Source organism: Delphinapterus leucas, chromosome 2 (genome assembly GCF_059928025.1).
Source record: "Delphinapterus leucas isolate spDelLeu-1000000601 "Yukka" chromosome 2, BTC_Dleu_Yukka2, whole genome shotgun sequence".
NCBI lineage: Eukaryota > Metazoa > Chordata > Mammalia > Artiodactyla > Monodontidae > Delphinapterus > Delphinapterus leucas.
In genome coordinates, this window is record NC_143130.1 from 114,650,913 (window position 1) to 114,663,846 (window position 12,934).

At 36.1% G+C, this 12,934-nt stretch overlaps 1 protein-coding gene and 1 pseudogene across 12 annotated transcripts in view; one reads left to right on the top strand and one right to left on the bottom strand.

Moving 5' to 3' along the window:
* Positions 1-12,934, bottom strand: part of HECTD1 (HECT domain E3 ubiquitin protein ligase 1) — a 102,421-nt gene that overhangs the window by 68,746 nt on the left and 20,741 nt on the right. For 11 of the 12 annotated variants that reach the window (XR_016392157.1, XM_089907552.1, XM_089907558.1 and 8 more), the window contains exons 3-8: positions 9,785-10,019; positions 5,722-5,949; positions 4,431-4,712; positions 4,063-4,333; positions 3,241-3,317; positions 3,057-3,155 (exon numbers count right to left, since the gene is read on the bottom strand). Coding sequence is in view for 11 of the 12 variants with exons in the window: in XM_089907552.1 (XP_089763678.1) it covers positions 3,057-3,155; positions 3,241-3,317; positions 4,063-4,333; positions 4,431-4,712; positions 5,722-5,949; positions 9,785-10,019 (1,192 nt within the window). In the remaining variant the exon portion in view is untranslated. Of the gene's footprint in view, positions 1-3,056; positions 3,156-3,240; positions 3,318-4,062; positions 4,334-4,430; positions 4,713-5,721; positions 5,950-6,823; positions 6,927-9,784; positions 10,020-12,934 lie in introns of those variants that run through there. The other variant, XM_089907554.1, reaches the window with a different exon arrangement.
* LOC111164111 (translation machinery-associated protein 7 pseudogene) lies at positions 6,069-7,079 on the top strand (annotated as a pseudogene).

The following is a 12,934-nucleotide window of genomic DNA, read 5'->3' on the forward strand; positions in this document are numbered from 1 at the left end:
AATTTAGGTCTTAAATACTAATTCGCACTGTTCACCATTTTTTTTTTTTGGCCACACTGTGTGGCACGTGGGATCTTAGTTCCCCAACCAGGGATCAAACCTGTGCTCCCTGCAATGGAAGCCTGGAATCTTAACCACTGGACTGCCAGGGAAGTTCACCAATTTTTAATGGACACTGGACTCTCTCTCCAGCAGACTGTAAGCTGTTTTGAACAGAGAACACATCTCACATTTTTCCTATCAGCCTCAGAGCTGCAGCTTTTTGAATTTCGTTATCACACAAATAAGTGAGTACATACATTCATCAGAAAAGTATGCAGTACTGGCTAAAAATTCCAAACTGCTGGAGTTTGAATCAGAATAACTCAGTATTTCATCAAATCTAGGATGCCACAGATACTTATAATCTGATATAATCTGACAGAGATTATAATTAAGTACTACTAAGAGAGAAAAAACAATGCCAATTAATTTTGCAACAATGCTTTCCTATTGCTTGGATTTTTTTTAGCTTATTGAAAGAACTTTTATAAACTCAGATTTTTTTTCATGTATTACTTGGACAAACATAAATTTAAAAAATAAATGAAATATAATAAGATATTTCTGTAACTTCACATTCTGAGCACAATTGTTCATAATTTCTTTTTGATCCGAAGTCACCAATATTTGTGTTTCTACACACAATGCCGTCATCTGTGCCATAAAGAGTTTAGTGACACAGCATTACTGAGCGTGCTCTTCTATCAGAAAGGATTTTTCACTCAAGTTACTAAAATCCATTTCACAATTTGTATTGAATTGACAGGTAATAATAACTATGCTGCAATTTCTATCTGGCCAATAGCAATTATAAGACTTTCCTCGTTAAAAGATGTTAAAATGTGTATGAGGGTGGGTGGGTAATATCTTAGAATCAATTAAGAAACAGGAGAACCTGTGAAGAATGATAAAACATGTTAAATGCTTAAGACCCTGGCTGGCACAAAATAAGTGCTTGGTGAGCACTATTATATCATTATTAGTAATGGCAGCTATAGCTCACTGCAGGCTGATGTATAATCAAGATGGGTTAAGGTTAGATACAATTCATTTGGCTCCTTCTCCCACTCAGCTACCCATAACTGCAAAACAGTAAGGGTTTGAAAAAAAAATTGCCTTAATAAAAATTTTTACCACCCTTAGGAACATCATTCTCCAAAAATTAACCAATTCAAACTGACAGAATTCGAGCTTGAAGAGACCACCTAGAAAGCTAAGTTGTTAACAAAAATCTTCTTACAGTGTAAAGACAATACTAGCGATACTGTGACAATAGTAGCAGCTACCATTTAAGCATCTACATACAATGTGCCAGCTACTATACTAAGTGCTTTTCATGTATTTTTTCCTAATTATCACAATAAGCATGCTAGCAGGGACTTTCCTGGTAGTCCAATGGTTTAGACTCTGTGCTTCCACTGCAGGGGGCACAGGTTCATCCCCTGTGGAAACTAAGATACCAAATGCTGTGCAGCGCAGTCAACAATAAATAAATAAAATACTAGGAGTGTATATACATTTTATTAATAAAACTGTAAGTCAAGCTTAAGAAACTGGTCCAAGGCCAGACAGCCTTTTTTGTTAATGAGTTGAGACTTGAATCCAGGTGTGCCTGACTTCTTAGCAAATATGAAAAATTCCTTCACAATATGAAGATTCTTGAGACCTATATCATACGTTTGGTTCAACCCTTATCATTTGACCTTTCTGGACCTCAATTTCTCCTAACTGTACAAAAAAAACTCTATAGTAACAATGCATGGAGATTCCTCAAAAAATTAAAAATAGAACTACCAGGGACTTCCCTGGTGGTCCAGTGGTTACGAATCTGCCTTCCAATGCAGGGGACGCGGGTTTGATCTCTGGTTGGGGAACTAAGATCCCACATGCCGCAGGACAACTAAGCCCGTGTACCGCAACTACTGAGCCCACATGCTGCAAGTACAGAGCTCATGCGTTATGGAGCCCACACTCCACAACTAGAAAGAATCTGCACCCCGTGGTGAAAGACCCTACATGCCGCAACTAAGACCCAATGCAGCCAAATAAATAAATATTAAAAAAAAAAAAACAAACTACCATATGACCCAGCAATTCCACTCCTGGATATTTATCCAAAGAAAATGAAAACACTAATTGGAAAAGATATGTGTACTCCTATATTCACTGCAGCATTATTTACAACAGCCAAGATATAAAAGCAACCTAAATGCCCAATGATAGAGGAATGGATAAAGAACATGTGGTGTATATATATACACAAGGAAATATCACTCAGCCATAAAAGAGAATGAAATCTTGCCATTTGCGACAACACGCATGGACCTAGAGGGTATTACGCTAAATGAAATAAGTCGAACAGAGAAAGACAAATACTGTATGATTTCATTTATATGAAGAATCTAAAAGACAAAACAAAGGAACAAACATAACAAAACGGAAATAGGAAAAAAAAAAGAACTCTCCAAAGTCCTTTGCTAATCTAAGAGTCAAAGATATCATGTTCTTCGGCAAATAAAATATTTGCTATATTGATAAACAGAAATAAGAGAAACATGTATAAAGTTATTCATTACCAAGAGTAAGAAATCGGGAAAAAAACAAGTTTTCAGCAATAGATGACTGGCTGAATAAACCTGCAGTACATTCACACATGCTAAGTATACAGATGTACAAAAACTCTCTATATACTAATAGGGAGAAGTCTCAATGTGTATTATTAAATGAAAAATGTGTATTATTAGATAAAAAAGCAAAGTATAAATCAGTGTATGTTACATTTTGTATAAGGAGAAAATAAGCATACATATTTATTCTTGCTTGCATCTGTATTAAGAAACAATGAAAAGATAAACAAAAAAAACAATCAAAAACACTTACCTGTAGTGGGGATAGGGAAACGGAGCAAATGGAGATAGCATGGCTTATCAGAATAAAAGTTTTCATTTCATTCTAATTTCAGAACCATGTAAATGTTAAATATTAAATTAATAACTTAAAAACCTGGATTTTACCTTTGCTACTTGAGGTCTTCCAAAACATGCAGCATAATGTAATGATGATGACCTCTGACCTCTATTAACATCAGCACCTCTTTCACAAAGAAATTCTACCTGTAAAATGATGGAGAATCATCAAGTTGCCTTATTAATATTGCTATCTTTGATTTAAAACATTAGCTTTTATTTATTAGCTTACCATTTCCTGAGTTCCAAAAGCAGAGGCCCAGTTTAATAGAGTCTGACCCACATCATCCATAAAATTTACTTCAAAGGCTGGAAATTTGAAGGAAAAAAATAAATCTTTTTAAAAGTCAACAAATAATAATGAACTTTTCTAAAGTGGGAACCATTTAAAGATTGTTATTAATAATCACTAAATACACAGCCAATTTTAAACATTCAGGTCGACTATAAAGTAGTAAATAATCAGCAAATGTAAATTCTGCTAAGAAAAAGTATTCTAAAATTTTTATTAAAAATAAACATAAAATAAGAAACAAAAAAACAAACACACAATAAAACTAGAGTATTAGTTTCCTCACACCATAACTGAGGAAAAGAAACTAAACCACATTGATAATCAAAAGAAAACAAAAGTCTGATGACACAGAAGCATTTTTCACCAACTTATATTTGCTGATCACCTCATGAAGCAGTGTAAAAAAAATTTACTATATATAGTGATAACTCACTTGTGTCAGTTTCCATTAATCTTGAGAAAACAACAGCCCTAAATTCAATCTCCACTTAACCTTAGAATTGGTATGAACTCCTGGCAATAGACAGGTTAATTTCATTTACTTATTCAACAAGCATTTACTCAGATCTTACCATGCACCAGGCTGATAATTTATATACATGGGGAGAGGAGAGGATATAGAATACGTTGGCCATTCTATTTTCTGGCACAACTGCTAAAAATTAAAAAAAAAAAATTAAAAATCTAGAAACTAGAAGTTGCCTATATAATTCCTTATCTCACAGTTTTCTTTTTATATTTTAAAAAATATTTTCCAACCTCCTGTGTCAATTGCATCTATGAGTGCATCGGTATCTTTACTTCGAATACAGTCTATAAGCTGCCGATGTGAGCGTTCCCCAGAGCTATCCAATCTTCGTAGTCCTGGGATTCTGCCTGTGGATCCAGCACTAGACTTTGGCAAAGCCTTTCGTCCTTCAAATAATAGCACCAAGAGAAGGTCAACCAAACGCATGGTATCAAGCACACATCTTTCATCACCCTGCAATGCGCTTTCAATTGAATCTGGAAGTTCTGACCTCAGGAGATCCTAAAAAGAGAATGGGAGAAAAAAAAGTTTTAGCATACCTGCACTACACCAAAATACTTCTTTTGAAAGATTAAGTAAGATTCAAAAACACTCTTACGTGCGTTACTACTGGAGAGCCTCTGCAAAGTGTTGAGAGCAGACTTACAATTGTAGACACCTGGTTACTCAATTTGGAATCTGCAGCTGTGGAAGGTGCTCCTGTGGTGCTGCGACCTGGTTTGCAAGCTGACGATGGCCCTGATACAGTACCACCAGCAGCAGCCATTCTAGACAATAGCTCCTCAGTTAATCCGTGCTTGGCTAATGGAGCTGGGTCAACACCACGACGGGTAAATCGGTCAGCTAGTGATGCAAAACATCGCAGAGCTCCATCTGAAACCTAATGATGTAAAGAATATACATATGGATAAAATTCACTTAAAAAGGACCAGTACTGTTTATTTCAATACTGAGACTATTAAGAAAGGCAATTGTAGCAAAGCATACAATCTGTCTAGGTTTGAATCCTGGCTCCACATTCTGATAACTGTATAACCTAAAGATGTTACTTAACTGTTCAAGGCGTCAGTTCCCTTATCTGTAAAATGGGAATAGTAACAGTACTTATAATTCATTGTCTGAGCTCAAATGAAATGACATATGTAAAGAACCTAGAGGAACAGTAAAAGCTCAACAAATATTTACTATTATTATGTACAACTTTGCCAAGATAATCGATGGACAACAACTGAAAATAATTAACATCTAAATGGTAAAAAAGCATTAAAAGTCAAGTTTTATTTTCTAAAGATGCTAATATAACAAGTTTACACATATAAAATTTTAAATATTGTTATTTTACTTTAACGAAAACTACCCTTTTAAGCCAACAAAATTGTGCTGAGCCAACAAATTACACTGGGTATAAGTGCAGCTTTAAAAATTATATACTTCTAAAACGTTTAAATTTTAAGAATAAACACATAACACTTTTATAAATTAAAACATATCACTGCCAAAACAAAAAGAGATTATCATAGAGATCTAAGATAAAAGAAAGAGAAGATGAAAATTATCTCTAGCTCATCAAGCAAAAAATTCAAATTGCACTAAGGTTGAACCTTAAACAACACAGGTTTGAACTGCATGGGCCCACTTACATGTGGATTTTTTTCCCCACTAAATTCACACTACAGAACTACATGATCCACAGCTGGTTGAATCCACAGCTGCAGAACCCCAGATACGGATGGCCGACTGTAAAGTTATGTGCAGATTTCCAACCGTGCGGAGGGTCGGCACCCCTCACCCTCACCCTGTTCAAGAGTCCACTGGATATCGTAGTTATACCTAGTGGACGCTATAAAATCACGTTTTGAAAAGAAAGTACACAAGAGCGATGTAGTTACCTGATGATCTTCATGTTTTAATAAACTAGACAGAGATTCTACACAAATTTCTAAAGAAGAATCTTGAGGTTCCATTTTGCCACAGAGTCTTGATACCACAGCCATGGCAGAGTGCAAGGTATCTTTATGAACCAGGTGTCCACTGTCACGAATGAAGGTAAGCACACAATTCAAACCACCAGCCTCGAAGACTGCACCTGACTCACGAGTGCATATCAGTTCTAACACCTACAAGAGTAAAACAAAATTCACAAAAGAATATAGTAAGTCCAATTTTAATTTTCGAGAATGACAGAAAACACAATACACCCTCCAAATTGATTAGGAGCCACATCTTAAAAAGGGCAGGGTCTGAGAAAGGCGGGGCAGAAGCTGTGTCTGGCTGTGAAGATGGCAAGAAGTAGTCCCTGAAGCAGCCCAAGAAGGTGGCCAAGGAAGATAAGGCATTCAAGCAGAAACAGAAAGAGCTGCAGAAGAAACTCAAGGAGCTAAAAGCAAAGGCCATGGGGAAGGGCCCCCTGGCCACAGGTGGAATTAAGAAATCTGGCAAAAAACTGTTCCTTGTGCCTGAGGCAATGGTGATCCTTAATTTCATTCTCGTTTAACCATCTGGATTCCCTGCCATAACATGCTGCTACCTACAGCTAGAATGAAGTGTTGACTTGGAGCCTGTTGTACCTTTAAGAATAAACTTTTCAGGACTTCCCTGGTGATGCGGTGGTTAAGACTCTGCACTCCCAATGCAGGGGGCCCGGGTTCGATCCCTGGTCAGGGAACTAGATCCCACATGCATGCTGCAACTAAGAGTTCGCATGCCACAACTAAGGAACCAGTGAGCCACAACTAAGCAGCCCGCCTGCTGAAACTAAGACCTGGCGCAAACAAATAAAAATAAATAAATAAATATTAAAAAACAAGAAAAGAATAAACTTTTGTTAAAAAAAAAGTGAAGCAAAACAGAAGAAATTAATTTTAACATATTTTATTTAGCCCAATATATCCAAGGTGTCATTATTTCAACATGTAATCAATATAAAAATTATTGGTATTTTTGTGTAGTAAGTCTTCAAAATCCCATGTATATTTTATACTTATAACACACCTTAATTTGGGGTAGCCACATCTGAAGTGTTCAGTAGTCACATATAGCTACCATATTGGACAGCATAGGTTTAGGCGGTGAAACCTGCATGACAAGCTGAGAACTACAAGTAATTTAGCAAAAGTTTATAAAGGTCCTAGACATTAAAAAAAAAAAATTCAATAAACGCCAGCTATTACATTATTCATCATCCTCACACTTACTCTATGAATATTAAGACATTAAAAATCACTTTTAATTTCTAAATTATATTGATGTTTAATGCATTCAGGTAGAACTAAAGAGTTAACAGGGTCCACAGGTCTTACAGGCATACCAGAAATTTAGACTTTATTCTTTAAGCAAGAAAAATGTTTAAGCGGGAAATAATATGATCAGATTTCCAGGTAATATCTGTGGGAAGCAGGGTACAGGGAGAGTGTAGAGGCAAATGCAAAAATTCAAGCATTAATATTCATGAAAGAATGAGGGCTTAACTAAGGCAATAACAGCAGGGACAAACAGAAGGAAATAAACCAGAAAAGCACTTGATCATTAATTACACGTGTGGAGTAGAAAAAAGGAAGTAAAAGATAAAGCACAGGTTTCTGTCTTGAGTGACTGGCTACAAGTTGATGTCACTTATCAAGAGAGGAGTTTATCTGTAACCAAAGACAATGAATTCAAACATCCAGTTGAATATATCCAACAGGCCTTTGAATATGGAGTCTAGAACTCAAGAGAGAGGTCAGTTCTAGAGATAAAGATGGGAAGGGCATATACACATATATATATATATATATATATATTTTTTTTTTTTTTTTGCGGTACGTGGGCCTCTCACTGTTGTGGCGTATCCCGTTGCAGAGCACAGGCTCTGGACGCGCAGGCCCAGCGGCCACGGCTCACGGGCCCAGCCACTCCGCGGCACATGGGATCTTCCCGGACCGGGGCACGAACCCGTGTCCCCTGCATCGGCAGGTGGACTCTCAACCACTGCGCCACCAGGGAAGCCCATGAAGGGCATATATTTATATATGAATGGTATTGATGCTCACAGATGAGATTGTCTAGGCAAAGTTTATACAGATTTAAGAAACTAAAAACAGGACCTTAGGAAATACTACCATTGAAGAATGAATTAAATAAGAATAATCTGCAAAGGAAACAGAGAAAGGGAGAGTAGGGTGTTAACAGACAAGAAAGAGTTTGAAAATATAGGTCAGTGAATAAATGCAATGGAGTAAAACCCCAGTCCTGGAAGAAAAATGAAGTGATGTGATGTGATCAAGAGAATAAGAGGGGGGAAAGCTCTGAACAGAAAAATGAATACCTCTTCCTCTGAGGCCATAGACAGAAATAAATCTATAAACACAGAATCAGAAAGTCAAGATATTAACACCTACAAAAACAACTCTCAAAGCATGGGGAAGACATTTTCAGGGGTCCTTGAAATTATAACTTTTTTTATAATAATACTATAACAGTTAATTGTCTTTTTCTTTCCTATTCTCTCAGGAACGTAAGGCAGCATTTTCTAAAAGTTATATGAAGTGTGATATAGCAACAGGCTGAATGCAGAAGCACATATTAGGATTTAGCTGTCTTCTATTAAACCACAGATTTCAAATGAGACTTAACAATGTTACTCTTCTCACTAATTTTCTCTTTGTTCAGGACACAGTGATTTTCATTAAAAATGTAATGTATGTTAACACATAATGAGTTTGTTATTTTATGATAAATGAATACTTTTAAATTCTCAGTTTTAATACCTAATATGGTAAATATAAATAGAACCTTCATAAACAAAGGCTCTTTGCGGGTCCTCAATAATTTAAGACTTGTAAAGGGATCCTGAGACAAGAAGTTTGAAAACTGGTGACCTCGAGAAGCAAGAATCATAAAAAGAATGAAACAGGAATCAAAAAAGAGAATCAGGGCTTCCCTGGTGGTGCAGTGGTTGAGAGTCCACCTGCCGATGCAGGGGACACGGGTTCGTGCCCTGGTCCAGGAAGATCCCACATGCCACGGAGCGGCTGGGCCCGTGAGCCATGGCCGCTGAGCCTGCGCGTCCGGAGCCTGTGCTCCGCAACGGGAGAGGCCACAACAGTGAGAGGCCCACGTACCAAAAAAAAAAAAGAGAATCACATAAAATCTAAATGTGTTCACCAAGTACTTCCAATAAACTACTCACCAGTACTGATGCTTTTAGAGTAACATAAAGTTTATAATTAGTCCCATCAGGAATAAAACAAAACCGCTAACTCTTAACAGGAGTATAGCAAAACAATTAAATTCATGGGCCCTACTAGAACCAGACTTCCTGATCTTCAAATTCCTAATCTTTGAATCTTGGCTCTCTGCCACTAACTACTTGCATCATCCCAAGCAAGTTACTTAATCTTGGTATGCTTAAATTTTTTTCACCTATAAAACAGAAGTGATGATATTAGCGGCACCTACCTCATACAGAGTTGTCATGAAGATTAAATGAGAGTTAATACATGTAAAGTGTTTAGAATAATGCCTGGCATTGGTGGTCAGTGTTAGTTGTCATGGTTCCTGTTGTTACTGCATGCATACAAAATCATTTTGGATAAGAACAGAAATAGCCTATCTCAAAGTGTTAGTGGCTACCAGAAACCAAAGAGCACTGAGACAACACAAATAACCTATCTCAAAGTGTTAGTGGCTACCAGAAACCAAAGAGCACTGAGGCAACACAAATAACCTATCTCAAAGTGTTAGTGGCTACCAGAAACCAAAGAGCACTGAGGCAACACAGAAAAGCATTATCAGTGACCTACAAGTTTCCTTCAAAGATAAGATTTCTTTTCCCAAGCCATATGGGATCTCCTTTGGTACATGAGGACTGTGACTTCCATTGTTTTCAACCACGGAAAGAATTTTTTTTTTTTTTTCAAAATACATTTTTTACTAAGTGATCTTCAAATGGGCCAATAAATAATTAAGACTTACCTTTACACATTGTTCAGCTAAGTCTCTGCTTGTCCTGTTGTTAAGTTCGACTACAACCAAACGATTGCAAAGTGCTTTTATAGCTCCATCTACCCCAACAATCCTTCGGGTGCATTCCGCAGATACGTCCAGGTAGTATGTTATGGCACGGGCTGTCACCTCTAGCACATTGTCTGGAGCACTTTCGTCAAGAAAAATTTTGCAGAGGGCTGGTAAGAAAGTGCGAGGAGGACATCTGTAGTGAAAGAAATCATATTTCACCTAGGATTACTAAATTCTTAACATCAAAAAGTCACCAAAGTAACAGATAATAAAAACTATATCATGATACATCATGCTCGATACTGCTTCTGCATATATATTAGGTAATACTTCTCATATTGCTTTTGCTTCCATAATAATAATCACAGGCTAATTTCATCATTGCTGAAAATATAAAGTTGTAAACAGTTTAAAGTAGAATTAACATGAAACCATGTTCAAAAAAAATTGCTATTCAATACTAAGCTCAGCTCAAACATCAACTCTGTAAAACCTTCCCTAACCTCCCCAAATAGTGAGGTGGTATTTTCACATGTTCCTAAAGCCTCGTAAAAACAGTTCCCACATTGTTTAATGTATCATTTTATTTCCTTACTTACATTAAGAGTTCCTGAATGCCAGGGACATTGTTCAATTCATGTTGTATGGGAACAAATGCTGATTTGGGGTTTAACAGACCAGAGTAATACATAGAACAACAGCTATGTAGCATTTCTGGTCCTGATTTGTAAAGTAAAGATAGTATCTAAACAATATCTACTTTACATGGATGTTATGAAGATTAAATGAAATTATATACATTAAACACTTAGCTCAGTACCTTGGCGCCATATTCAACTAATTAACGTTAGCTCCCTTTCCCTCCTATGAATAGCTAATACCTGCTATATAAACCTGCATGACAGTTTTATCAAAAGAACATTTTGCATTTTTTAATCAATATTTTATCAACACTTAAATTATAAAAGAGCATAATTTAATTTAGTAGAGATCTCAGTTATATGTCATCAAATACTTTAACTTATCTGCACAGACTAAACTTCAAATGAGCTACAGATAACACAAAAGGCACTACAGTCATCCCTCAGTGTTCAAGGAGGAAAGATTTCAGGGCCCCCTGTGGATACCAAAATCTGTGGATGCTCAAGTTCCTTATATTAAATGGTACAGATACAGAGGATACGTGGAGGGATACAGAGGGCTTGCTGGACTCTCAACGTTTCGGTGGAATTATTTTTCCTCCAATTTTTAGTGTGCACATATCTTCAGTAGCTTTTAAAAAATATCTGTAATGTGTGAACGTCAAAGTAACTCTAACCTTTATTATCTGCTTGAATGATGTTCACTTAAGGGGTCCAGCGGCAGGAATATTATCAAAGATTTTAGAAGACCTCTTGCATTCAGTGACTGACCAGTCACTGATTAAACACAGGTGGTTTTTATTAGCCAGCATCACTGGCAACCTAGGTCACATAGTCACTATAAATTTTCTGAGGAGGAAATGCTTTAAGATTGGGTTATGGAGATAGTCTGATAGTTCTCAGGTAAGATCAGAAGACTGACGAGCATATCAGAATCTTAAAGCATTTTTGCTGCTCTCTACATTGGCAATATGTTAGTAAACCAAAGAGATAAGATTGTAAAAGTGTTAATACTACTGAGGAAAAACACACTCTTAAAAATAACGTTTTTTGCCTTAGAAAACAGTAGCTTTTGAAAAAAGAACAAAATTTTGAAGTTGACAGTCCTCACATCAAAAGACAAGAATGGATCTACCATATGATTTATATTAAAAATAAGAAAATATCCATCTATCTTATACAGTACAAAAACTGGACATCAAAACACAAAATCTAAGAGAAATGTTCAGTATAACTATCTATAATTCATGGGGAAATGTGGTATCTGCTTATTTGGGGAATAACTATGATCCCTGCTGTGTTCCCTAAAATGTGATGAATCTCCTGAACAAGTATGGCTAAGGGGCCAATGAAAAAAAAAAAAAAAAAACCACAAAGAAAGAAGTTCTAAACATAGGATCTCAGCTGTTAACTGTGATCAATTTTATTTCTAAGAGAAAAATAAAAATATCCTGCATACATATTTTAAAAGAGCTTATTTTATGTCAGGTATAATGAAAACCTGCTTTGTGAACTTTTTAAAGGTATGCTACAAAACATCTGTTGTAACTTTTGGCTATTAGACAGGAAAAAATTTTTGTTTTTCTAGCTCTTGAGTTACTTTTAAAACCATGAGAAGGTATTTTAGGCATATTCACTTAATTTTTCAACTTAGAACCAAAGCAATTTACAAAAATCTCAACAATACAAATTAACTATAAATTGAGCAAAAAAAGTAGAGAAAAACACATCAATAGTAATTAATGAATTCTGAAAAGTACAGAATAATTGAAAGAACTATAGTTATATTACTTGAAAGTTCATATTGCAACTAAAACAAATTACTAACAAGTGTTGTTGCTTAACATACTCTGCTGGATAACCTGCTTTAAGACAGTCACTGTGATATAAACATTTATAAGACCATAAAACTGTCTTTTCACTTGTTGGTTAGTAACAATTTCCTAGAATCATTTTCAAAGAAACCCTGTGTTGATAGATACTTCAACTGGGCCTTTAAATTCAACTTGAGCTTCATGGCTATTCAGGAAGCACTTGCCTATCTTCTAGGAACAAGACCCTCGCGTTCCTTGCCCTTCGTCCTGGACTACAACCACAGCCACAACTTCCCCAGGTCTGTATCCATGTCAACAGAGATTAACTAAGAAACTAATTTACATAATCAAGAAAACTCATTATAAATCTGTGATCACCAATATTAAATAAACACAATGCCCAATAATTCTGCTACATTTCTTCCAGTGTCTGCAATGAGTATCTCACACCTTTTCTTCAATTTTCTCTTGGCTTAATGACTCCCTTAGTTTTCCATTCTAGCCTCAGTCCTAAACTCCCTTCTCTTCTCTATCTCATCTCATCTATTCCCTTTGTTCATACACCATAGCTATAAATCTCATCCACATACCATGAAAACTCCCAAAATGTTATCTCTACCCCAGACCAACTAAATCACTATCACTATCTCCAT